The sequence below is a fragment of the Acanthopagrus latus genome, chromosome 16 (assembly GCF_904848185.1).
Source record: "Acanthopagrus latus isolate v.2019 chromosome 16, fAcaLat1.1, whole genome shotgun sequence".
NCBI lineage: Eukaryota > Metazoa > Chordata > Actinopteri > Spariformes > Sparidae > Acanthopagrus > Acanthopagrus latus.
Window position 1 is genome coordinate 23,319,322 of NC_051054.1, and position 27,292 is coordinate 23,346,613.

At 40.8% G+C, this 27,292-nt stretch overlaps 1 protein-coding gene across 1 annotated transcript; it reads right to left on the reverse strand.

The window, feature by feature from the left end:
* Positions 1-1,423: 1,423 nt before the first annotated feature.
* si:dkey-16j16.4 lies at positions 1,424-27,207 on the reverse strand. Its single transcript, XM_037071081.1, has 5 exons — positions 26,573-27,207; positions 12,742-12,823; positions 12,060-12,574; positions 7,414-7,467; positions 1,424-2,694 (listed from the first exon to the last, which is right to left on the reverse strand). Exons 1-5 carry the CDS (start codon positions 26,639-26,641, stop codon positions 2,569-2,571), a joined length of 846 nt encoding a protein of 281 aa, XP_036926976.1. The 5' UTR covers positions 26,642-27,207; the 3' UTR covers positions 1,424-2,568.
* Positions 27,208-27,292: the final 85 nt, after the last annotated feature.

Genomic DNA, 27,292 nt, shown 5'->3' on the forward strand with positions numbered 1-27,292 from the left:
GCACAAAGAGGCTTGTAGTCTTGGCTCTAGATCTTTGCCGAGATGTTCTGTGCTGTGACCTACTAATCAGTGATGGAAAGCATCCCCCCCAAACACATGAGAGGAGTCCTCTGTCTCTCCACCTGGCAAATTCTCCAGATGATGTTCCAATGATAAAACATAAGCCTGTACACTCTGTCACTCAGATTAGTTCAGCTCTGAAGATGCACAGGGTGGCTACAGGTAGCAGACACTTAAATGTGATGCTGATCAAGACCATTTTATGCAAATTAAAGACCGCTTTTAGGGCATATTTTTTTCTTATTCTAACATTGCAGTTAAGTATGAAGCTAAGTAGTATACTCCGAGTAGGTAGGTTTTAATGTTGGAATATGGTTATTAGTCATTAGTTTACATTTTTTAACAAGTTCAAGTTTAATTCAGGCACTACCTACTCACCCATCAACTAATGTTGATAGAAAGTCAGATGAAAGTTTAAGGTCCACAAAACATTTCTGGAGCTTCGCAGAAAAACATCTTGTAGCATTCTCCTGAACAACTGAAGTAGATCCCCCAGCAGGCATCCTGTCTTACATGAGCATTGTGTCTTCGAGGTTGTAATTTTTTGTTTGGTTTTTGCTCTTGAGACTTACAGCAGAGCCGTTCTATATGGGGGTATTTCTGTTTTGCTGTGAAAGTCCAGTATCCAGTAAGTATCATTTGTAATATCAGATGTGAAGACTTTCTTGTAGAAGGGCTGAACACATTATCCCAGAAAAGAAAATGAAAAATTAAATTAGATAAAATGTTTGTGGCATATACAACCTTCAAATGTAAGAGTAATTTGTGACTTTTTAGGCCTAGTAATTGTAAGACTGACAGCCTGTGAGCAGCACTGGATGGGGGATTTAGTAGCTGTTTTAACATAGATTCATAGATTCATAGATTCACATGCCTCAATCACATGCCTAAAATACTTTAAGTGTCTGTGACATACGTGTGTGAATTTTTTTTTTTAAATCAATGTAAATTGTCTTAGTAGGGGTACCTACATGTCAACAGAGCACCTTCAGTGTTCCTTTGCAAAGAAAAATATCTTGATGATGGTGTTTGTGAGTAGAGATGATCTGATAAACCATTATTTCTTTCTCAGTACTTACACCTGAACTTTGTGTATCGTCTGATACCTTTTACCAATCTGATACCATGTCTTAAGTTGCATACAGGTGTACAGGATGCTGCTGGAAGTAATAGGGGTCCTGTTTCCATTCAACAAACTATGTGGTTTCTAAGTCATGCATAGATTGATTGACTCACTGGTGCCAGTTACAGCCGTTTTGGCTCTATCAGAGGTGTTACTAATCCTGGTAATCAGAAAGACGCTAATTGGAGACCACTGTCAATAATAATATATATCATATACTGAATTAAAAAAAAAATCATCTCCTAAACAAGAGGCCACAGGGCATTTATTAATTTTGCGCAACAATGGACACAAACATGTCACAATGTTACATTCACTTCGGCGAAATATTAGTTACAGTGGTGACATTGTGTGGAATCAATTGATGAGCTCATTTCAGGGGCTGAGAACTACCTCAAGTTTCATTCAATGGAACAGGAATGTTATTTCAAGGCATTAAGAGATCTTAAGAAAACACTGGGATGTCTTGGATATACCAGCGGTCCTCTTCTACCTAGAAAGTAATGAGGTACAATATTGGAAAAAATAAAATAAAATGGCACACTACAAGAGGGCTATGCTTAACATAGCACCAGTTACACTTGCCAAATGCGCAGCAAACTATTGTCATACTTCCTTCCACATACCTCTCTTTCTGCAAAACAGCGGAATTCATGCAAGTAAAGAGGATACAAGTATTTAAATTTGACCTGGACTAAAAGTGACAAATTCATTAAGAAACTTACATCATCAAAAGGTCAACTATTCACCTACATACATGTCATACATGTTTGTTATAGCTGATCATGACCGTCATATTCAATGACACATCCAAAGAAGTAGTTTTTCAGACAGACAAATGTGACCACTGTTTATGTTCATCTCAACAGTAACAAGATATCAGATGACTCAGCTTGCTGTGTTTAGTGTATAACGTTAATAAGAATCTTACAAGATGTCCAGGAATGACATCAAAGGAAGAAACCTTGGAACCATTTGATTGTCTTACATGCATTATTCCCCTTGAATATTGATCCAACCCAGAAATAGATCCAGGTTTTAAAATGGTTGGCCCTGTCCCTTTGTACCACCTCTGGTCCGCAGTCCATGTTTGTTTCTTGATCAGTTTCTCTCCAATCACAGGATCTTTTCACAGATGTAAGCCAAGCCTGAAGTTTCCTTGAACGTGTTGTATTGAGGCCATTTTATTCTCCACATGTTTCTGTTGATTTCATGTGGAGAAAAGTAATCAAAGTGACAGCGTTAGAGGGTGGGATTACCTGAGTGTGCAATAATTCGACCATCAAACAAATGTCTTTTTAGCAGTCAGTTTCAGAGCAGTCACTCCGTGGTCTCGCTGCAGAAGCCACAAAAAAAAGCAGCTGTCTGGGAATGAATTCCTATTCTTATGAGCAGGGAGGATCTTCAGACGGGGTCAGGGGGCTGCAGGGGGGCACTGTGCTCAAGGAGCGGAAGGCGAAGATGGATGGGTCATAGGTGTACCTGGGCGGAGGGCGACTGCTGGTCAGATTCTGGGAACACAGAAAGAGAGAAGTGGTCAGTGAGGCGGTGAGTGACAGGCCTGTCACACGTAGGTGTTTGGGTTAATCCAGCTTTCAAGCTTTATGGGTTTGGAAATGGCAAGGATTACCTGCTGCCTGTTAGTTATGGTATTATTGGTCAGTTACAGTATGTCACTTCATGTCAGTAGCAACTGCAGTTTTTTCCCCTTAACAGCAGAAATGTGTAGCTGTGTCATACAGTGGGGAAATATGGCCTTAAAATAATATTCTTAGGCTGTATTTTAATATACATTATTTATTTCTCAGTATTTTCTCCTCATAAATGCTAGGTAAAAACGGTAATAAGACATGCATTTAAATCTGTCTTCATTTTAACTTAACAGCAGTCAGTTGAGACCTAGACGTCAACTTTATGAAAACTGCAGAGTGGGGACTGCGACACCCCATCTCTCAAAACAAAACACAGCAATACCAGAATGGATTGCATGGCTGCTTATTTTAGTGTTATCAAACACATAGGAGGACTATGCTGCTCACTGACAGCCAACATGGATTTGTACTGTACCATTTGTACCATGTTGTACCTATACTTATGCCATTATACACCATAACAATATTAAAAATCCAAGACGCTATACAGTTGATACATTGTGCAGCCCTACTGTGTGATAGTGCTGGAAAAAAAACTAGCAGTGGTGGGAAAATTACTGTGCTTTGTTTCAACATTTTCACACTGATCTTGTTCATTTACTCCCCCCCCACACCCCTTTCAGAGTAGAACCTCGCTTCTCGTGGCTCTACAAGCCCTCTATCTAAAATTAGCCCTGGTCATTTTCCTCCCTACAGGAAACGACAGGAAATGACTTTGTTGTATTTGGCAGTGAGGCAGCACTTTCTCCAGAGCCTGCTGAGGGGGAGTGAGGTTTCTTAGAAGGTGGACTTAGAAAGATTAAGACCCTGAGAACACAGTAATTATGAGCCGATCCCATAGGGAAAACTTGAGGGTGTGTGTATATGGAGAGCTGTATATTCCCACTTTCAACCATTAACGAACACCTCTCCGATAAACGAGATTGATGCAATCCTGTAAGCGACTGATTTCACTGAGATGATGAGAAAGTGCCCACTGCTGCTGGAAAAGTACCTAGTGACATCAGCGCATATAAAATAAGGCCCCATTAATGGTGCATGTGAGACTACAGGTGTTGCTATGACTTCAGCCAACATCTTAAGGGATTCAGTACTGACAACTGAGCTACAGTAACAAGGCAACTATTCCCAAAACCACTTAGAGTTGTTTTATCTACCAGTGTTAATATAGGTAAAATCTGAGGGGTGGAAAAACAAATCATAGCTCAAGAAGTTCAAGTAAACTTGATGGATGTTCAGTGTTGAGATGTTCTCCATGTGGTAGCTCGAGTCAATCCAATTGTGTGAGAGAGTTGTAGATCAGGATGGCTCCCTGTCCACGTTAGCCTTCCCCACAGAGTAGTCCTGTGGTCACATCTGCAGTGTGATGGGCATTTGGAGTCCAGGGGGTCAAAAAAAGTACAGGCCCTAAAAGTTAAAGGTTCTATGTTGTACAGAATGCTGAGCTAGTGAGATCTCAGTTGTCAGAATCAAAAACAGAATTTCCTTTATTTGTCCCACAAACATGGGAATTTCTTAATTACAGCAGCCAACCCTGTCTACAGTGTAATTGTAAGCAGTATGGCCACTGGTATTGTAATAACCAATAGTAACAGTAAAAGAATAAACAATACAATGAAAAGTAAGAAATAAAAATAGACTCATACATTGTATATACAGTAAATAATGTTTTACACTGTTAACAGTGTAACTGTAAGCAGTGTGGCAGTATGTTGTTGAATAATAATATATATGGGTATGTGAAATTTTCCAGTTAGTGCAAAAAACAGAGAAATGGGTTCTTTTATGACATAGTGTCCTGGAGCTGAACAGGTAGGGATGTAAAATAACCAAACAGTCATACATAAAATTTTAAGATATGGTGTTAAAATATTACTTTGATAAAAGTTAGTGTCATTGTACAAATAATACTTGATAAAAATCTTGAAGTATCTGATAGCAAATTAACCTTAGTATCAAAAGGAATAATTGTACTGAAGTATCAAAAGTACAAGTAAATGTAGATTACAAATATATTTACATGCATGTATAAAGTGTTTAAGGGAGAACGTATTTTTGTGGGCTAACCCAGAAATTAGCCTTTCCCTGGTTCCTTCAACAAAAAGCGTATGGGACTTTTCAACTGAATTGGATTTCAAGGGTCTTACTAAACTATATAATACATACTTACTGTATACTTAAAACTAAAGTCACCTGTAAAGAAAGACTAGTGAGTAGATGACGTTTCATGTGTCATTTAGCCACTTTTAAGACATGTAATAGCTCTGTAAGTTATGTGTGGGGTATTTACTGATGTATTTCATGTTGTACAACAAAATATGAAAATCTCTTAAGCCTGTCTTACTGTCTTCACCACGACTTTATTTAAGCGTTCTCCTGAAAACCCAGTAACTGAGGTGAGGGAATCAGAAGTTCCAAAAATGGCAACAGATTTCCAGGTTTTAGGATTAGATCTCATCACCAGCATTTATACTAATCAGTGTAACTTTAAATCTGATTTCTGATCAGTTAAAAAAAATGATGTGCTACTTTGGCTATTAACTTCAGTCATTCATTTAGGCTGCAAACTGCACATATGAAAAGTTTCCACACTGGGAATTGGACCAGGGGTCCAAGTGTTCACAGGAGTCCTGAACTAGAGCCTATGCATGAGGTGATGTTACAAACATGTCTCATTAATAAAAAACAAATGGGTTTGCAGTACATTTTCCCTCCATGTATTTTTGCCTCCACTCTCCATATCTGCATCATTTCTCTCCACTCAATCAATCTTCATCATCCTCGCTGCCCATTCATTATGGTGGTTGAAACCAGATGCCATCACTCTTGCCTGCTGTAGCCTGGGAAGCCCTCATAGCCCCACTCTCCTATTCAACTCCAACTTCCCTAGAGGGGAAGGCCTCAGCAGCAGCAACATCAGCAGCTAAATCTGTGTTTTCCTACTCCTTCCACATGACCCCCCTCCTTAAAACACACACACAACCCACCACCACCAACCTCCTCGACTCCTATAACAACCCCCATGCTTGAACGCTTGAAACCAGTCGCAAAGCAGGGGCCCCATCCAGATACAGTGTCTCTTCTGGATCCCAGCCAGGAAACCCAGGGTTGACAGACAAAAAGGTAAAGAAGTATAGAAAAAGAGAGAAAAGACAGAGAGATGGGGTGGATCACAGTGCGTAGTGGCACAAAGTGTAGACAGAGTCAACACGAGCAATCCAAAGACTCCCTGTGTACTCACTTCAAGAAAAATCTATGAACTGGGACATACCCAGTGCCCACAGACGTCACTGACAGGGACAACAACACAACACAACGACGCCAGCGAGAACAGAGAATAATGAGCAATATCTCTATGTATCAGTGGAGCTAAACAGATAGCAGCCGGCCATGCTAAAAATGGAAAATGACTTCATCCCTGGAAATACACCACAAGGGAACCGCACAACACTCCACCTCCTCCTCCTCCTCCTCAGCTCCATCTCTTATCACCACTCACTTGTTCTTCCCAAACCACTGTCAAAAATGTTTCATATTATATATATATATATATATATATATATATATATATATATATATATATATATATATATATATATATATATATATATATAAATATATATTTTGTACTGATGATACATGCCTATATGGATGATCAGAGCAACCCAGGTGCTGTTACAGTTGGTATAAGTGTGCATACATAAACAAGTGTGCGACAAGGTTCCATTGACACTATCCCACACAACGTGATAATAACGTCACTTTTCTCACCACACTGTGCATCCTTCTGGAGTACCCAGCTCTGTGCCAAGATGCCCAGGCTTGTTCCAATCGACTGTCCAACACGCTGTCCCTACTCAGTTCAAACAAAATCAGCCCATACACAGTAGCAGTGCTGAGTTGGTGGATGATTACTGGAGGCAGTGTTTGGGAAACCAATTTTACTGGAAGATTGGTTGGGACACCAACCTGGGAAATACCTTTGTCTTTACAAAGGCAATGTGCCCATTTAAGACCACTAATAAGACAAGTGGAAAGCTCATTAAAGGTTGTTGAATAAGATCAAGCGATCAAACAAACCTAAAAAATTGAAAAAGAAAACAGCCCATTTTCCTCCTTGTTTCTTACTTCCAAGTATCACTGCAGTAAACAGTGTTTGCAGAAGGAATCTGACAGTGATAACAGATTTTCAGACGTCTCATGCACGTCTCTGTTTGGAAGCAGGGCATGGGAACAAACGCTGTTGCCAGATGCTGTCCCAGTATGCAGTTGGATGGACATCAAGGTGTTGGCGACAAGACAGGCCTGGCTGTTAATGGGGGCCGAGCAATCTTGCAACCTTATCACTGCTGTAATGGACACCCTGATCTAGACTGCCTATTATGGATTTACATTAAAAAAGAGGCTGTGGATGCAAGTGCATGTGTGTATATATAATTAAAGGCACTTGTATGACCAAGTTATCTTAGTGACAGCAATAAACAGGGTTTTTAAACATAACATAACAAGGTTTTGCATTCATCCTGAGAAAATACTACAATCAAATGTGGGAAACAAAGTCGAATAAAAGAAACTCACCCGGATCTTTATAGTCCGTGTCTTCCCTCCACAGTTCTTTTTCAGCAGCATTTTCTGTGAAGGACAAGAATAAAAAATGACGCGCATTCAGTTTTCAACTCCATAAAAAAAAAAAACTTCAGCTGAACATTAACTGGCGTTAAAGTTGCCTGCCTGTACAACTTTGTTTGTGCAAAATAACTTTGTGTATTGTAAACTGTATTAAAATGGTCTGCATAAAGCCATGCTTAAGTGGTCAGAATCAAATGGATAGATATTCCTCGATAAATAACATGCTCCGACGAGGGCTAGAACATTGTCTCTATTTTTCCATTCTTACATTATCGACAGTGATATGTATGTTTTTTTCTTGTGACAAATATACTTACTGTAAGTCGCTTTGTACAAAAGCGTCTGCTTAATGCCCTAAATATAAATGTAAATGTAATGTAAATGGATATGAATATAATGGAAATGAAATACTGAGATTAAGTTGAGCTTGTTTGTTTGACGAGCGGGCTAAATGTATGGTTTTTTTGTTTTGTCGACTGGTCTAGTTTTGCTTTGATGTTAAGACTATTGGTCTTGTTCTGTTCATATGGATATTGTATATTGAGTAATATTAATGAAATCTATCCAAAAATTATTTGATATGACAAGAACTGTGAACTGGCTGGCAGTTAACACTGAATCAGGAGGATCAAGGAAGTGAGGCAAATCCAGCTGTCTCACGAAAATAAACAGTCGGTCAATGAAGCTTATGCAATATCCTGTCTCCCACTCCCCTTCATGTCCACGCAGCTCCACTAGTCTCAAAAAAAAACAAAAAAAAACGTGGGGGTGGAGGGACCACACAATCATTGAATTGTCTTGAGTCAGGGAGGTAGCTTCTAAGGGGGAAGGGAGCACAGGGAAGAATGGAAACACAAGACGCCTGCTGTTGTGATGTGGGAGAGGGCTGCTGTGCACTTGCCCTCATGCTCACCTCCTGCCAGCCGTTATCTTATTTTTCTTTTCTTTTTTTATCAATGACACAACAGTCCATGTAGGTGCAAGCTGCTTGAACCGAAAATGTGAATTTCGAAGTTGTATTAATCGCACATACTGTATATTCTTCATACTGTGATATGTGATATAGTTTCTTAGTTTTGTACAATCTTCCCAAACTGGGTCACTTTAAAAAGGTTTATCCATTTTGTTTTGCAAATTTCAATGAGCTTACATTATATCAACACTATCATGATACATCATTTTGTCATTTGTATCTTTCCATCCAACACATTTACCACTCAGACTGCAGCAGTCTCATTCTAAGCACACCAACCCTGACCACCCTCCAACAGGTCATGACTTGAAAACTAGCTAACCTTTTTGTCTCTGTGTTGTTGTCACTGAAAAAATATATCAGTAAGTTATCTGTATTATTGTTTTGGGGATGGAAGATTGTGTCTGAGAGGTTGATTTAAATATATGTCAGTGTGCCTGATGGTTGGACCTGTCCTATCTATTTTGCTGTTATTGAGTTACATGTTTAACAAATGTGTGTTTCTTATAATTTATTCCTTTCAGATGGTGAAGCTATTCAAGGAAACATCACACCAGCTGATTTTTAAAAAAAACAATTTGCATTACTAACTGTTATCTTCAAACATGAAGTGCCAAAAATACAACTAAACATGATGTTCAATATAATAGACAACTCATCACAAGAGTTTTATGTCTGATTTTTATACCATAATGAAATGAATAGAAGCCAATGGCTGTTTCGTATGCTTGACATTTTCAAAAACAATGTCTTGACTGGGAAACTGGTAAACCAGCATAGGGGATGGAGTTACACTATTTGTGTCTATGGGTCTGACATCATCTTCAAATGACCAGAATCTGCCACACAGACTGTGATTCTTTTTGAAAATCAGGCTAACATGCAATAGTGCTGCTACATTTGAGCAATTGGACATGGATTTGAAAGCATGAGGGAGAGGAAAGGAAAACAAGCCACTGACCTTTTTACCCCACCTTCACAGGGGAATTCTGTAAACCTGAATAAACCTTGGCCCTGTATTTACATGTTTTAGTGTGTAAATGATTACCAAAGGTTTTGGATTTGGTTCAGTAGATCCTATCAGCTGGCTGCTGTGACGATTCAGTTAAAGTTAGGTCCATTAAAAGTGCTTGTGGGTGCCAGTGACAGGCTGGGGTTGTTTCACTTTGAGTCAGTTGTGAGTTGTTGTCTCATCTAGATTGTCAAAATCATTAGGATTGTATTATTTAACAAGTAGTTCACTTTCTGTAGTAATCATTTCTGTAATGTTGTCAGAAACTGTTGGTTTGTGTGAATCATTTGCACACCACAACGTATGAATATATAGGTCTCAGGTTTACACTTTAAGAAAATTAGAAGGTAAACAAATGTGTGATTAAGGCTCAAGTTAATGCTGGTCACATTGGGGCATGGTAGCCTTTCTTGCCAATGAATGGCCTTTGATGGTCATGGTTTGGTGATATCCTAAGAGGAGTTTGAGAACTACAATAGGATATTTCCTGCATTTACTGGGAATAAGTAAATCTGAGCATGATTTCTCTCCTTGTTTGTTGGCACATGGATATATTGTGCAACAATTTCACTTTGCTCACAGGTTTCACTCCTTAGTTCTCTTAACCAATTCATATATAACCAAATACTTCTCATATGGAAGGAAGCAATCAAAATAATTGGAGTCTGTTGTCTATTGAAAAAGCTTTGCCACTTTCCACACAGAGCACATAACTGTTGGTTTGTTTTGAAGGGACCAGCACAGTCATCGTTCCTTCATAGGTTTGAACTCCAGAGCAGCACATGTGAAAGATATGACATGGTGACCATGGTGGGGTAAATGGAAGTTGTCCAGCTCAAGGGTTAATGGGAGACTGGAGCTGTGTCTGCTTGCTACCTCCGTAGGCCCCCTATTGTATTCCCTGCAGCACCTCCCATTCCACTTGACTGAGTGTGCACACACACACTCTCACACATGCAGACACACTCACACTGTGGCAACAGATACACACTGATACAGCAACAAACTCACAGACAGGAGGATGTGCACATCCAGACACAAAAAGACAGGCAGGATGATAGACGCGTACCCCAGCTCCCGGACAGGCACACACTCTTCCTCTTTTTTTTCTCTTCACCCCTCTCATTGCTGCGCGCTGTCTCTCATCATCTGTTCTTTCCCTCTAAAAGCCCCATGGACATATGGACCCCTGAAACCTGCAGTTTCTCTCTCTGCAAATGTATACACACACTAACACACACACCCTTTCCCATCCACGCTGTGGGCCAACAAGTCTATTGGATTTTAATGATTAGTGGACCAGCTTCTCCATGACTCATTAGTGGCTGTCGTTTTTCTGTTGTTTATTTAATCCTCTCCTTCTGCCTCCACCCCTCCATCGTTTCCCCTCGCTTGCCAGCCTTTGTGAGAAACGAGGGCGGACATCTGCCGTCCGTGCCTCTCTCTCCTTCATCCCACTCCAGCCAGACCACCGTGGAGCCGAGCGTCCGGCTATGGAAAGGGAAGACTTTGTTTGCTTGTGTGAGCGTGCGTGTTAGTGTGGACGCACGTCTGTGTGTGTGTGTGTGTGTGTGTGTGTGTGTAGCGTAGCCAGTTAGACTGCATGGACGTAATTGTATTTTTGGACTAATTCCTCAGCCCAACATAACTATTGGAGTTATTTAAGGGGGTAATCGAATGCTTAACTACTGTTTGGTACTTTTAATATATTTTAGTGGAATACAAACATTCAATGGAAAGTTATACATCTTCTCACACGCTACAATTGTATTGAGATTGCTAAGAAATATAGTTCAGCTGAAGGTGAAATGGGTTTTAGACATAAAAACATCCTGTGAGAGGAAGACATCACCATACCACAACCCGTTTTCCAAAATGAAGGTGTTTCCAAGATAAACAATTCAATAGGGACCTGAGAACTGGACTATGGCCTTTGTTTTTACAGTGGAGTAAGGTAACTGTGTTTAGTTGCTGTATGCAAGTACTGTACCTTCAGACAATTTGAGGTACTTGTATCTACCTGAGTAGTTTCTTTAATGCTACTTTATGCATCAATACAGATATTAAGTAGTTCCAGTAAGATCCAGCTCCATCAGCCACAATATGCACACATTAATTAATCATTAAATAATCCAATTATTTGAAAGAATAAACAGTTTACCACTCACATGGGTAATTTCTCTTTTTTTCCAGTCAGTACTTGTAGTTTTGCTTCTTTAAGCATATCTTGATAAATAATTAGCAGGGAAACATGGTGGACTATTGAGGGAGGACCTGCTTCCTCTGTAAATATAAAAGGCTCATTCTTAAGTAAAGAAAACATCTTTCAGGTGATTATACACTAATGAAAACATAATAATAATTATGAATATTATCCATATCCAATATCATTCTAGTTATGCCAATAGATCCTCCTAAATCCTGCACACTGGCTTTTTAGTATGTTGAGTTAATAATGTGTAAATGATAGAAAAGACTAAATGTATCGAGCTAGTTGCAACTACATAAATATAATAATAATGTAATGTGTTTAGTACAACCCATTACAATGTCAGCTATCTTAGTGATGTTAAAACTTGTGTGTGTTTAACTTTAGTTTTGACTACTAACCTGTTGCATTTTCTCTAGGTCCAGACTGGGCCTCCCAGGCTCCCCATTAAAACTGTGCCGATACTTTCTGTAAGGTGCTGACTGGTCAAAGTGGGTCAAAATGATGGGCCGTGCAACTGGCTGCACAACCTGCAGCTGAAAGCGCATGGAGGGAGGCTTGAGGCTACGTGGTGGACTGGAGCTGAAGAGAACAGGGCTTGGGGAGGCAGCCAGGCAAGTGCCCGACTCGACTAGCGGCCTGGTGGAGGCAGCCGGTGACCCGCAGCCACATAGGTCCCGCACCTCCTCATCACTGGAGGTGCTGCTGTGGTGATCAATGTGGCACTGGGGAAGCGCGGACACCCACTTCCTGTTGTCACCACAGCTGATACGCTCAAGCTCTTCCTCTGAGGAGTGGCGATCCAGATTGGCATCTAAAAGGAGCCGTAGGCGTCGTAATCGGGCTGGAGAGAGCGGACCCTGGTTGTGCTGCTGGCTGGTGGCCAAGGGGGTGAGGGCACAATTCCTCCGTCTCTCTGGAGGAGTCAATAAACAGGAAATCAAGTCAAAGGGGAAGGTGGAGACATTATGAGAAAGAGAAAAAATTGCTATTGACAAGCATTTTATCTGTTGACTTGAAAGAACTTATTATACTGTGGGATAAGTGATGGTGAAGACCATCTATTTACAAGAAAAACAGTACCTCTGTCAATTTGTGCAAGCTCCTGGTTCTCCCCCTCTGAGTCATCACTCTCGCCTCCCTCTCCACTGCCATGGTAGGAAATCTAGAAAAATGATTGAACCTATACTGTAGGTTAAGTTTGCCACATGGTAAAACCTGAAACATTTAATCCTTACATTAGGTCTGAACGACATGCAAAAAAATATTGCAATTGCTATATGATTTTAGTGGGAATGGTAAATTGCATTTTATTTTTACCAAAATCAAAAATGATGATGATGATGATGTGATTTATTCCTGGGCTCCGTGCCAAACAAGCATGATGCCTTATCTCTGGAGAATATGATTTGTGAGCTGGGCACCTCTGTAGCACAATGTTTAATTTCCAATTTTATGTAGGATATTTCACTTGTCCATGTTGTGATTTCAATAGTATTTTAATTAAGTCATGTCTTATAGTGCAGAATTTTCCAAAAATATTCTCCTTTCATCTTTTTAAAGTTTTTTTTTGTTTTTTTAAAGGCAAACTTTAATGATTTATGCCATAACAGGGTCAACCAATTCCTAATTTGGGACTCAGTTTTCCTTGTTGGCCATAAAAACAGACTACTAACCAGACATCACCTATTTTTGGCCTTCTACTGGAAAAATTGTCTAAATTTTTCTAAAACCAATTTTGGCATGGTCATTTCTACAGTTGCTTCAAATACAGTATGGATGGCTGGACCACATGAGTCACAGCCTTGTCTAAATTAAGTTCAGGCTACATTCTGTTCCCACAGCCTGAATCCCTCTGTCTCTTTAAAATCAATTCCTCGTCTACACCAGTAGCAACAATACAGATACCCTGCAGACTGCAACGCTAAGAGTTGAGTAATGCGCCTCACACTCAGTAATTACCACTCTGAGGCCTCGCTGAGCAGCTGCCATCTGTGCTTGTGCGTGTGTGTGTGTGTGTGTGTGTGTGTGTGTGTGTGTTGGCACATAGAGATCCGCACAAACGTACAGTGTCCTCCCTTCTACTCTCTCAAACACATGCAAGCACACACCTCCTCTTCTCTGGAGCTCTTCAAAAAGCGGCAAAAAGGAAAAAGGAGCTAGGGCCTCTGAGCCCGATAAGAGAAGACAGACATGATAAGTGTGAATTCCAATATATTATGGTTTCCCAAAATGACCAAAGACTTTGCTGAATATTTCCGTAGGATCATATACTGTATGTACCTTACTTCAATATAGATATGCAGCACAGGTAGGTTTTATGAATTCTAACTAGGGTTGTCAAAAGTGTCATTACTTTGCACAAAAGGCTGCACAGATATGTTTTATATATTATGACAAATGTGTTGGTATGTGTTTACTGACTTTTTTTGTACCAGCACTTAATGAATAAATTAAAAACAAAAAAATGTTTTAATGACTTCTCACATTGGAATGGATATACCTAAAAAGGTCGAACAAAACACTGTAAATAGTCTAGCCTGAATATTACATTTGGGGGTATTAAATAGCAAAGGCTATACAGTATATGTAGGCTAATGTTTCGGGGATAAGATAATGGTGAAGATATTAGAATAGAAGTGCAGCTTTGTTGCTTTTCAGTGCTGTGGGACAGTTTGTCAATGAACAGGCCCAGAGCCAGTGTACAAGACAAAAAGTAATCTGCTCTCAAGGAGTCTTAAGTTAAACAGCATAACTTCATGAACACCATAGGAAAAAATACACAGAGGAATAACTGTGGGAAGGAAATGTATTTTGGCAAGTAGCCAACTTGGGGCTTCAGCTACACCGTACACACTCCAGTGAATTATTGTTGGGCAGCCTTCATGAAACAGCTGAACTATCAAAAGTTACTGCTGCAGGATACTGAGAATGAAATGATGCCACTGGTTCATACACATAATGTCATGTTTGTACTAAGAAGAGGCATGAGTGCTCAGTGAGCTCATCAGGATATATAAAATGACTGAGTTAGCAGCTTAGATTTCTGTTTCTTCTTCTGACTTCATCGCTGAAGCTTCTCCACAAAGCAATCATTGTCTGTGCAACTAGAGGAAGATGTAGAGAGGCGAAGTCCCTCCCTGTTTTGAATTGTGCTATGGAATACACACGAACTGTTTGTCAATTTAAAAGGCAAATTTGGATTTAAAGAAATTCGCTGTCCTCATAAAGATAGTAAAATACCATTTAATTATGCACAAAACTGCTCAGTGAACTACATCATCTCACACAATATGGGTAACAAACACTAACATGTCCATCACCTTTTGTACAGAAAAAGGATGAAAAAAGTAAAAATTACAAGTCTGACCACACTGAAGCTATATGCAAGAAGAGTTTCTCAGATTTGGGACATAGCTATTATGTATGGCTGGCTCACAGATTTATATAATAGGACTAGATAGTGAAAACAAACAAAAAGCACCTATTCAGTCCAATGAGCCTTGGAAAAGTTTTGAGAAATTTCCAGGTTCCAGGTTTACTTCCTAGTTCAGCAGCCCGGGTATGCGCAGTAGAGTTTCATGCTCCTGCTCTGCCAACAGACTTTACATTGTGATGATGTGAGCTCTGAATCACTTTTCTAGGCTTGAGAAAAAAGTTTTACTGACATAAAACCTCCATGGGTCAAAACTTGATAACAGAAGGAGTCAGATTTGGCTTTGTTACAGTTCTAGGTGACTTGTCAACAGCTTTACAGGCCTCTCTTTTATAAAGGTGCTCTATGGGGAAAATGCCTTTTGAGCTACTGGGGATTTCTAGCCACTGGGCAACACCGGAATGCAGTCGAGCTGCACCACTGTATCCAGGTCTGAAATACATTAATTGTCTGGCTTTAAAAAATTAAAGATTTTGGTGTGTGTTAAGGTAGACAACATCACTTACACAATCTATTGTGTGTATAGTCTAATTAAAAATTAGCATTTGAATGGACAAACATCACGTGAATTCATGGCACAATTCAAACAAAAAGTGACAGGTGACAACGTTAGTTAGCTTGTTGGCCTGATTTTAATATTGGATGTGGTTTAAATGAGAGGTCTTGTTTGTTTGTGTGCGTGCGTGCGTGTGTGCGCAGTGTTGTGCCTGAACATCATACGTGAACTGAACGTACTGTATTTCTGCCTGATGAATGTTATTGTAAACGCGTTCATTCTGGCATTTGTGAACGGCGCTCTATAATAATAATAATAATAATAATAATAATAATAATAATAATAATAATAATAATAATAATAATACGTTTTATTTGTCCCTTTCAAGTCACCCAAGGTCACCTTACATAGGATAAAAGCATAAAATCACAGAATAACATCAGAATATGCAGCTGCAGCTTCAGCGTTAAAACTGATCAAATAATTGCTGTGGCAATGATTTAGAAAAATAATAGTGCAGCGAGCCTGCAGGAGTAATGGGAGGGAATGATGGGACATTCATGGGGGGAAGGAGTTGCCCTAGTTCAGTTGGATAGGCCAGTTTGGGATTGGGGAGGGAGCAGGGTGAAAGAGGAAAAGGGGAGGGGAACAGGCAGGCAGTTTGGGGGGAAAACGCCTGTGAAGAGAGATGGTCACGCACTGGACGAGGAAGCCTGACATCTTCAACCCGTATACCCCGCCTGAAACACCGAGGATGAAGCCAACGGAGGCCAGCCGAGTTGTAAGGCGGAAAGAAAAGCAGTCTCACTCACCACTGGCCACATTGCTGCCAACGTCCCCGACACACAGAGCCCTGCTGGATACAGGTTCGACTGCATCACTCCTTCACCCAGACCTTCTGCCCATTGGAGCCCAACTCCAAGCCACCGATGTTCCACTCACAGCAATTACTGGAGGGGAGGCTCCGATGCTGGGAAGGTGGGAGGATCAGTTTGAGATAGGGACTTACTCAGCCTGCCAGACCGTCTGGGTCATTGAAATAAAGGAGACCTTTCTACTTGGGATGGACTTTCTGTGTACGGCGGGGGTTACACTAGACTTCAGGGCATGCACTGTAACATTCAAGGACGGGACGTCCATCCCCTTCCTTAATGACCTTCATGCCTCAGAAATGACCCACAAGGTGAGTGAGAACAGTGATGCAGAGAGGGATCTGCCATGTTCTCCTGATCCACCACAATGGGAAGCCCCTTTTGCAGACAGTCCGACAACGACCCCATAACCTCAAGATCAGATCCACACAACCAATTGCACCCCTCTGTCATCATACAGACTGCATGTGTGGTCTCCCTCTCCAAGGAAGGGTTAGCAGCCACTACAATTGTCCGAGACATTTGGGAGAAGAATCGTGAAGGTCTTAACTCTGAACAGCAGGATAGACTGTGGAACCTCCTCTATGAGTATCGACATAGTTTTGCCACTGGCCCAAATGACGTGGGACAAACCCATCTGGTTCAGCACGCCATCGATACAGGGGATGCACAGCCAATCCACCAGCGGCCATCATGTGGCTGGTTCAGCATGGTTCTCCTCATTAGACCTCCAGAGTGGGTACTGGCAGGTGGCCATGGCCCCAGAAGACAAAGCCAAGATGGCCTTCATCACAGGACGTGGCTTGTGGCAGTTCACCACCATGCCATTTGGGCTGTGCAACGCCCCGGCTACATTTGAAATGTTGATGGAAAAGGTCCTTGTGTATATAGCCCCATAGTGCTGCCTCGTCTACCTGAATGATGTCCTTGTCCATGGGCCATCATTTGACTCAGCCTTTGAGAGCCTGGCAGAGGTACTGGAGTGGATAAGGTGTGCAGGCCTGAAGCTTCACCCAGGGAAGTGCAGCTTCTGCGGCAGGAAGTCTCCTTCTTGGGGCACAGGATCAGTGGAGCTGGCATTATGACAGAAACAGGCAAGGTAGCAGCTGTTAGGCACTGGCCTACTCCCACCAACATCCACCAGCTGAGATCCTTCCTAGGACTGGCATCCTATTACAGGCGCTTTGTGGCTGGCTTCTCCACTATCGCTGGCTACATGTTCAACTTACTGCACAAAGACACTTCCTGAGTGGGGACCACAACAGGACACAGCCTTCCACGAACTGAAACAAGCCTTATGTAATGTATGTATGTGTTGGGGCCCCAATGGACCGGGTGGCAGTCGATGTGTTGGGCCCGTACCAGCAGAGGGAACCTGTATGTGCTAGTCGCCATCGACTACTTAACAAAGTGGCCAGAGGCATACCCCCTTCCTGACCGAGAAGCAATAACCATGGCGGAAGCCCTGGTGCAAGGAATGTTCAGTCGCTTTGGAACACCCTCAGAGTTCCACTCAGACCAAGAGTGGAACTTTGAAGCACAAGTATTCGTTGCCATGTGTAGCCAGCTTGGTATCCAAAAGACGAGAACCACTCCACTTCACCCACAAAGTGACAGGCTTGTGGAGCGATTCATGCGGACCTTAAGCACCCAATTAGCTCTCACCACTGCCCCACCACTGAGACCTACAGTTGCCCCTTGTCCTCATGGCGTGCCGCAGTGCGGTCCAAGAGTCCACTGGCTGTACCCTGGCATTGTTGATGTTGGACAGGGAGCTTCGAACGCCACTAGAGTTGGTCTACGGATGACCACCCGACGCGCCTGATGCAATGGCTGGCCCGGAGTATGCCAGACAGTTACAGGACTGTTTGGACTCGGCCCACGGGTTCGCCCGACACCAGGCACAGCACGCTGGGGTCCATCAGAAGCGATGTTATGACACACATGTAAAAGGGCAAGACTTCCAGGCCGGGGATCTCGCCTGGGTGTATGGACCTAAGAGGGTAAAAGGCCGCTGCCCCAAGCTGGACAGCACCTGGGTTGGGCCCTGTTATGTGGTCGAGAGAGTCGGTACAGTGTACAGAGTCAAACTGGCTCCCAGATGTCGCACAGTTGTACTGCACCGGGATAGGATGGTGCCATACCAGGGAAATCAGCAACCAGCCTTCCCTGTGACATCTCCCAGGGCACAGACCAGGTTGCCTCACCGCAAGAGAATTCTACTGAGGCAGCGACAAGGTGTGCCTCACGGAGAGGTGGTGACACCTCTTGGGGCTGTGGTGCCAAGGAACGCCGCTACAACAAGTGGACAGCTGCGGTTGGATCGTGACTTAATGAAGTCACAGAGAGACCGACACCTTCCAGGTCGCTTTCAGGACTTTGCTCTTCCTCAGGGGCAAGGAATGTAGCGACCCAGCAGAAGTAATGGGAGGGTATGATGGGAAGTTCATGGGGGGAAAGAGTTACCCTAGTTCAGTTGGATAGGGCAGGTAGTTTGGGGGAAAAACGCCTGTGAAGAGAGACGGTCACACACTGCAGTTAGCCAGCTAGCCAGCTCTCGCCTACCAGCCTTTGTTGTTTTGGGCACTCCTCCAACCCCGTTCTTAGCCTGTAAAGTGAGGGGAATAAAACCCGGTTCTCCGGTTAAAGCTTCAGTCACGGTGTACTTGTCATTCCGCTAGCTAGCCCACATTGTTGGGCCGCAACGCTACAATAGCTTGCAGCAACATATTGAACTATAAACTAGTTCATTTTTGGAACTGTGAACTTAGTTCAAAGTTTTGAATTATGAACCATGACCTGAACTAGTTAATTTTATAATTTGTGAACTGAACTTTAAACTAGTTCATGTAGGAAGTGAACTTCCCCAACACTGTGTGTGTGAGTGTGTGTGTGTACGGTTAATATTAATTTGTGGGTGAGTTTTTCTCTATATGCTGACTGTAAATGTACATTAAATCAAATGTAAATTAATGAAATATACATTTTACTGTACATTAAATCAACACTGGGAACTTTGTGTCTATGTTCCCTGCCTATCCCACCCTTATAAGCTTGATGGATCTATTTCACACTTTGTTTTAACAGCCAAAATGCAACTGCTTGATTAATGGATATTTTATTAACTTAATGAATACCTAGCAAGACATCCAAGTTAGAATGAAATGAAATTAGAATGAAGTTAGAAGAAAGATAAACATGACCTATCCTGTCTCTGTCCTCACTTTCTTTGCAAAAGGGAAAATGCAGCATGAGCTCAAGAAGTGCCCGGGGAGTTGCTGTGATGTACTGTGGGGTTGTTAGTTTCAACAACTTCACTGCAGGCCTTCACTCAACCTGCAGGTAATACCCATTCCTCTTCTCACACACATCCAAACACATATTGACACATGATATGATTTATTTATTCAGTGGTGTGAAATATTTTCGATTTGTGTGTGTGTTTGGGTAGATGGCAGATAACAACATGTGATTGAATATGCAATTCTTAATTAAGTGCCTGTATTATACACAAATAAAACTCGTGCCTTCACGCTGGCGATAGCTCAGAGTCAATGGGCATATAATCTGGATGTTTATAACAAACTAAAATATATGAAGTAATATTCTCAACATTGAAGAAAATATACACTACATTATTTTCAAAAAATCAAATCTTCTCTTCATATGTTATATGCATCTGAACACACATGAATGTTAACTTCAAAATAACATCTGCGCAGAGGCATACAACCACCTTGAGGTATTTCTAGTTATTGTCTGGCATTGTGATAGGCCATGTGCAATTTATTGCCACACACACACTCACTGATACTGACAGGTGACCAGTCAGTTCACAACCATCAGGAGCAAAGAACACTTCAACATGTGGACAGGAGTCAGGGATTGAACCATCAGACTGAGCCACAGCCTCCCCGATTCTTATTTTCATGCAGTTATATGCTAAGGCAGTGGTTCTCAACCGGTGGGGCCCGCCACCCTGGGGGGGGCGCAGACACTCTCCCAGATTCACCCAAGTTCCAGCTGATTACTGGCAGTTTGGAGGACGATTCTTCCTTATCTACTGCATCTGTTGCATTGTCTCTTATGGTACAGATTAATTGAACTTCTGTGGTATGTTTTGATTTTACTTAATAGTACACTGTATATTCAGCGTTCTAAATCAAGAATATAATGCTTGTCCACAAATACAGCAAATATTATCAGAACTACAGTGTACAGAGACCCCAGTGGTCAGGAAAAAAAGCTCTCCACCTGTTTCAAAGGTGAAATCATGACCTCATGATGATAGTACTGTTAACAATGAAGATACACATATGGAGAAATAGAATGTTTAGTTTTTCAATTCCTCCTGGGGGGCTCTGAAGAACTGTTTGTGAATAATTGGTTGATATTGTAAATTTACAACTCAATACATAAAATAAAGGGGTTTTAGAATAACAGTGGTGTGTATTTCATTTGTAATTAAGTTCCTCACCCTACTTTAATTGAAACAGTGAAAATATGTAGGGTTTTTGTTTGGCAGTCGTAGCTGCCAGTCATTTGACTGTTTTTCGAAGGTGGTTTTTAAGGCATATTAAAGGTGTTTGATCTTATTTTAGGAAAAATCTGTAAAATAACAGTATTTTTCTGCAGAACTTTTAGCATTGTCCCTTTATTCAAAGTGTTTGATTGTAATAATTTAGGAAAAATCTGTAAAATAATGGTGTTTTTCTGCAGAACTCTTAGCATTGTCACTTTATTCAAAGTGTTTGATTGTAACAATTTAGGAAAAATCTGTAAAATAATGGTATTTTTCTGCAGAACTCATAGCATTGTCATTTTATTCAAAGTATTTGATTGTAATAATTTAGGAAAAATCCGTAAAATAAGGGTATCATTCTGCGGAACTCTTAGCATTGTCACTTTATTGAAAGTGTTTGATCGAAATAATTTAGGAAAAATCTATAAAATAACGGTATTTTTCTGTGGAACTCTTAGCATTGTCACTTTTTTCAAAGTGTTTAATCATAATAATTTAGGAAAAATCTATAAAATAACGGTATTTTTCTGTGGAACTCTTAGCATTGTCACTTTTTTCAAAGTGTTTGATTGTAATAATCTAAGGAAAATCTATAAAATAACAGTATTTTTCTGCAGAACTGTTAGCATTGTCACTTTATTCAAAGTGTTTGATTGTAATAATATAGTAAAAGTCTGTAAAATAACATACTTTTCTGCAGAGCATTTAATGAACATTTCTGTAAAAATAATGTTTCTGGACTTTATTTGAATTAGGATATTTTAGTTTAATTAATTACGGTTTTTGTTTGGCAGCCGTAGCAAGTCATTTTTTCGTTTTTTTTTTACAGTTTTTTTTTTTTACAGTGTAGCAGCAGACACAACAGCGTTCTACTATCAGTGATGCCTTACTTCACTGACAGAGAGATACACTGTTAGCCACCACCTGAATAGTTAGCACACTATGTTAGAAATCAGCAGGATCTATGAGAGAGAGAGAGAGAGAAAGAGAGAAAGAGAGAGAGAGAGACAGAGAGAGAGAGAGCAGCTGGATGGAAATACAGCAGCTGGAAGTGAAAATGCTTGAGGTATTTAATGACAATGACTTTATGATACCTTATACTGTAGGACAAACAGTTCCTCTTGTTATATTTCTTGTCACTTCTAGTTCTTTTTTTTTCCGCTGCTGTGTAATACCATGGTTAAGCCTGGATTGCACCATTCCAACCTGGACAGGCTGCCCCATACTATAATCCCTGCAGCTAAGCATCACTGCTGCCTTTCCACAATTTTTCCAGAACATTTACTGTTGTAAGCTGCCACCACACAAGACAAAGAGTATTTCTGCAACAAGTCAGTGCAACAGAACCATATGAACACTGAGAAACATAAAGTAAGGACAACCTATTTTATGTTACCAGATAAGGAACAACATGCTATGGAGAAACGCAAAATGTATACATGTAGCATCCCAATGAGATTTTCAATCAGGACCACCCACAGTCACACCCTTCCCCACACACTTATTAGTCATTACCAGTGCATGAACAGTGAAAACATGCTGTGGTGCCCATGACCCTTTACTGCAGCTTCCACATTAGTGTACTAGAAGTTTCTCTGTAATAGCTTGTAAAAAGAATAACTTTTGTGGCTATGTCATTCAAATGTTATGTAATATTCTTATCCGATCAATCACTGGTGTTTTCCACTGTCTTGTCTGACTACTAAATTTGGCTCCACTGCTACTTTGCATGACTAGATTATGTTTGAGGTGAAGATGTGGGCCTGTAGTGCACCAGACTAGCCTAGAGGATATTTCCAGTTTTTTCACTATTGCAGATTGTTCATTGTTGTCCAGTTGTCCAAGTTCTGCAGTACTTAGGAACTCCATTTAGAGGTTTAGGACATGACCCACGAATCTCATATCAACATGATGCAATATGATACAGGATTCAATTTCTAACATATCTGCATCTTTCCACATGCAATAGAGACCATCAACTGCCATATGATTTGCTGTGCATGACCCTCAGAGAAAACGACATATAAAAAGTGAAAGGAAGACAAAAAAACACAAATTCTTATGATTTAGCAAGTTTACATGAATTTACAGATTTTCTCCATTGTGAAACATACAGACATTTAAATCTGTTGTATATTCATCATGTAATTATTCTAGTAATTTCATACTACTTGATATCATTCAGAGAGCTGAGACACATAAGCAAGGTGAAAGTGGGACTGCATGAATGAAGCATAATAAAACTGCTTTTGTGCGAATGTAAGAAGACAGACAAAGAGTTGTGTGTTTGTGTGTCAAGAACAGTTGAATGAAATCCTTGTCAGTGCCTTGCATCGCTGAGCAGCTTGCTAAGCTGGATCAATGGCAATGTCATAGCGTACACACACACACACACACACCACCCAGTTCACACACATATCAGCTTTGCTGTGTCCTTCCACACTGACATGGACATTGTCACACTCCATTCCCCTTCTCCTGAAAACACACAACACAGAGAGGGTCTGACATGGCTGATTCACTTTGCCTTACACTTCAGTGGATCTTCCTCGTAGTGTAGTGTACAGTAAGTAGTCTTGATTAGTGTAAGCTCCTGGGATATGTACCGTAACAGGGCCTAAGAGACATTTAGCCTCTTTTCAACTATCCTAAAATGGCCATTCAGCCCTCAACCAGCAAGCAGTGCAACAGCCTTAAACTCAAATGTTATCTGAATAACTTGTAATACATGGAAATTCATGTGACATGAAATCATTATGCTCTCTGATAGCAGACACTTAGAACACTATGCAACCCAGTCTTGGTTTGCAGACATTCACAAAAACAGCGAAACCACCAACCATATTAAGAACCAAACCTACATGTTTTCACTAATATAAGCCTTTTAACCATATGAAATCATTTTTACAAGACACACCACCGATATGACACATGACTCATACCTCACCATAACTCATCATGAGTCAAACTACTCATCCTGTAAAACAGTTACAAAATATCTTTTGTGAATGTGAGTCTGAGAAAATAGCCCCAATAACGTCATCATAGGGCTATAAACATTCAGGACTAAAGATATATGAAAAAGCCTGCATAAGAAACTGAAGGGGTGGAGTTTGAAAGACATGGGCATTTATGATTTTAGGAGTCTCTAACAAAATCTTCTGTTGAGTTGAATTATGGGAAATGTGGCATCCACCATTTGTGGAGCAACACCCATACTGGAGAGTTGAAGTATGTTTCCATTCCAGTACAAATTGTGTCTTATAATGATAGCTTTGGCCATCATTCCTCTTAGTAATAATAACTTTGTTCTCAGCAAAGTAATTGGCGATATTTGGGAATGTGGGGAATACATACGTCTTTCCAAAAATAAGATGAGCAGTCAGGTTCTTAACAAACCCACAGTTATGGCAGATTTATCTGGCACAAAGAACAAAGGTGTGTGCTGTTGTGTTCATATTCTTGAATTAACAATCATTGTTTTTTACAGAGGGAATTTCCTTGTAAATATAGTGCAGTCATGTGGGGCAAGAATAATGTGTGAAATGAACAGCTTGAAAACTGTCTATCAAATCACATTTGCTCACATGTAATTTGTAAAACCTGAAATATTTTCAATATTTGGGCTGATGCCAATACTGATATCACAAAGTAAGAAATCCTCATATATCGGCAAATATTTACATCAGTCAAAATTGACTATTGGCTACTATAATTGTCTAAAATAGCATCTGTTCACTGAAACTTTAATAACTTAAGTGGAAATTTAGCAATTCTGAATTACTCCAAAGATCTTTTTTATTAATTATATATGCCAAAACAGATATGTCTGTTATAGGTCAATATATACTGATAATATTGGCCAACTGTTATATTGGTTGGCATCTAATAGTGTGCATTAAGTATTGGGTTGTAGCCATTAGTTTCTGTCCATGTGCAATGACCTAGATTAGTTAAAATAGTGTTGAGCATTAACAACTCAGGTGAAGCAATATATTAGCAGTCTAAGGGAGTGTACTGGTGCAGCAACAAGTCTGGTACAAAATCACTTCAGCTTCAACTTTCAAACAGCTATCAACATGTTTAGATGCTCTAAGCAATAAAATACAAGATATCTTATTTGAAACATGTAATAGCTAATAAACGCACTTAAGTCGGAAGAACAGTTTTCCAGCTTGAAAAATGGGACCTCAGATGGTTAGTTTACGTTTCAGTTTTAAAGATACAAAGCTTAGCTAAAAGAAATATTGTGCATCAGGCCAGGACGTAAGCCACACCTACTCACAATTAATTTTTCCCATCTCATTAACCCCTTTCAGCAGATGGGCCCGTACTACTGAGCAGAGCAACAAAACAAACAAAAGTAGACAACAGGGATGTCACACTTTCCTCCCGTGCTCTCAGCCAGGCCTTTGAACAGGGGCACTTTGGCACAAAATGGCTGCCATGCGACTACAGTTGGTTGACGCACAATACTGTTGTGGATGGAGTAAGTTAGTGACCCATGCAGGATACAATTCACCCATCTCCTCACCAAAAAAAAAAGGCATTATGCAAACTGAGCAGGCAGTAACAATGGAGGAGCACTTCGACTTCGACTCTGTTGTGGAAAATTAGAAGGTAAAGAGGTAGATGTGGGGACAGTAATAGCTCCCAACAATAAGGATTTTTACTGAAATGTTTCTGGGTTTTTTTTTCTTGTCTTTTCTAAATTCTAAATGAAATAGCCGTATATGCCAGTGGTAGCTACCACTGGTGTACACACAGCTATTTCCACCAGGGAACTATAGTCTGTCTCTGTAGATGAAAGCACAAATGTGGACTAGTTTCACAGCTATGAATGTAACTCATAAACATATTATCCTCTCTTACACTTAAGATAACTCGACGAAAGTATGTACACATCACTCTCATGATTTACTCTCCCAAATGGCAAACTTTTGACCTCATGAGTCAACGCCGTCCATCTGTGAGTGGGAGACTGTTGTTATTGACATGCCACATGTTTGCTGATGTGATGCTGTAGTAGTTTGGATCTCCAGTTCCTTCTTATAAACATCTGGCTTGCTCCTGTAAAGCCATGAGTAAAAATTCCTTCTAACATGGTAATGAATGGGCTGAAGTGCTTAGAAGCAGAACATACAAACGACACAGACTTATATCAGAACACACAGGCTTGCAATTTCCCCAGGGGAGCTGTGCAGTTGGTCTCATGGTGTATGACTGTGTGTGTGTGTGTGTGTGTGTGTGTGTGTGTGTGTGTGTGTGTGTGTGTGTGTGTGTGAAAGAGAAAGAGAAAGGGAGAGAGTGTTAATGAACTCAGTATAACCTCGTTGAAGCAAGGTTACAGCAGGCTGTGAGAGACCATAGTGTTAAAACTGCGTTCTCAACTGGCCTGCAAGTGAACAAGTCACAAGACAAAAGTAAAGCCACGCTCTTCACAGACATTTCTTCTTCTTCTAATGTAGGCTGCCGCGTATTTAAGAGCAGTGAGCACTGACAACGACGGTGTTAAGTTGTGTGCATAGACAAAACATAAAATAACGTGTAACAGTATTACGATATCAAGTTGAGTCAGTAAAACTTACCTTCAGGTGGAAAGGATGTATCTCATTGAGTGAATGTCTTCTTAGCTTCTTCGTCAGCGTCTTTAGCATTTTTGCCTGAGTAGCTTATGGCTTATCACCTACAATTACGTCTTTATTAATATGCCTCATATGACGTTCACCGCAACTTCATCAATCACCTAACACGGGTGACTTCACACATTTAAGAAGAAGGCACGCGACACTATCACTTGACCGCAAACTGCACAACACAATAACAAACGGCAGGGTTTGCAGCTGTCGCCCCTAGCTTCAGGTTAGCTGGTGTCAAAGCAGAATAATACGCCGACATTCGTTAAACTGCGTAGATGTGGCTTGTTTTCAGAGGCTGCAACGTAGCAAACTTGAGTTCATCACAGTCTCTGTTGTTGTGGAAAGTCTTTTTTTCTTTTCGTCGGGCGGCTCTGAAAGATGGCTCACTCGCCGCAGCCCCTGCTAACTTGCAGAGCTTAATTCAAAGATGTTTTGAAGAAAAGAAAAAAACAACAACAACGACAAAAAACAAACAAACAAAAAAAAAACGATATCAACTTGTTCGCATTCAGACATGCACACACGCACACTCACACACATGCACACAACCAAATGCATACCAGCTACAGGAACACACGGAGGGCTCCACCAGCTTCAGCGTACTGCCCTCTGATTGGCTGCGCTTCTCAGTGGAGGAGGAGGGTGAAAATTAAAGCCACATTATCTTGT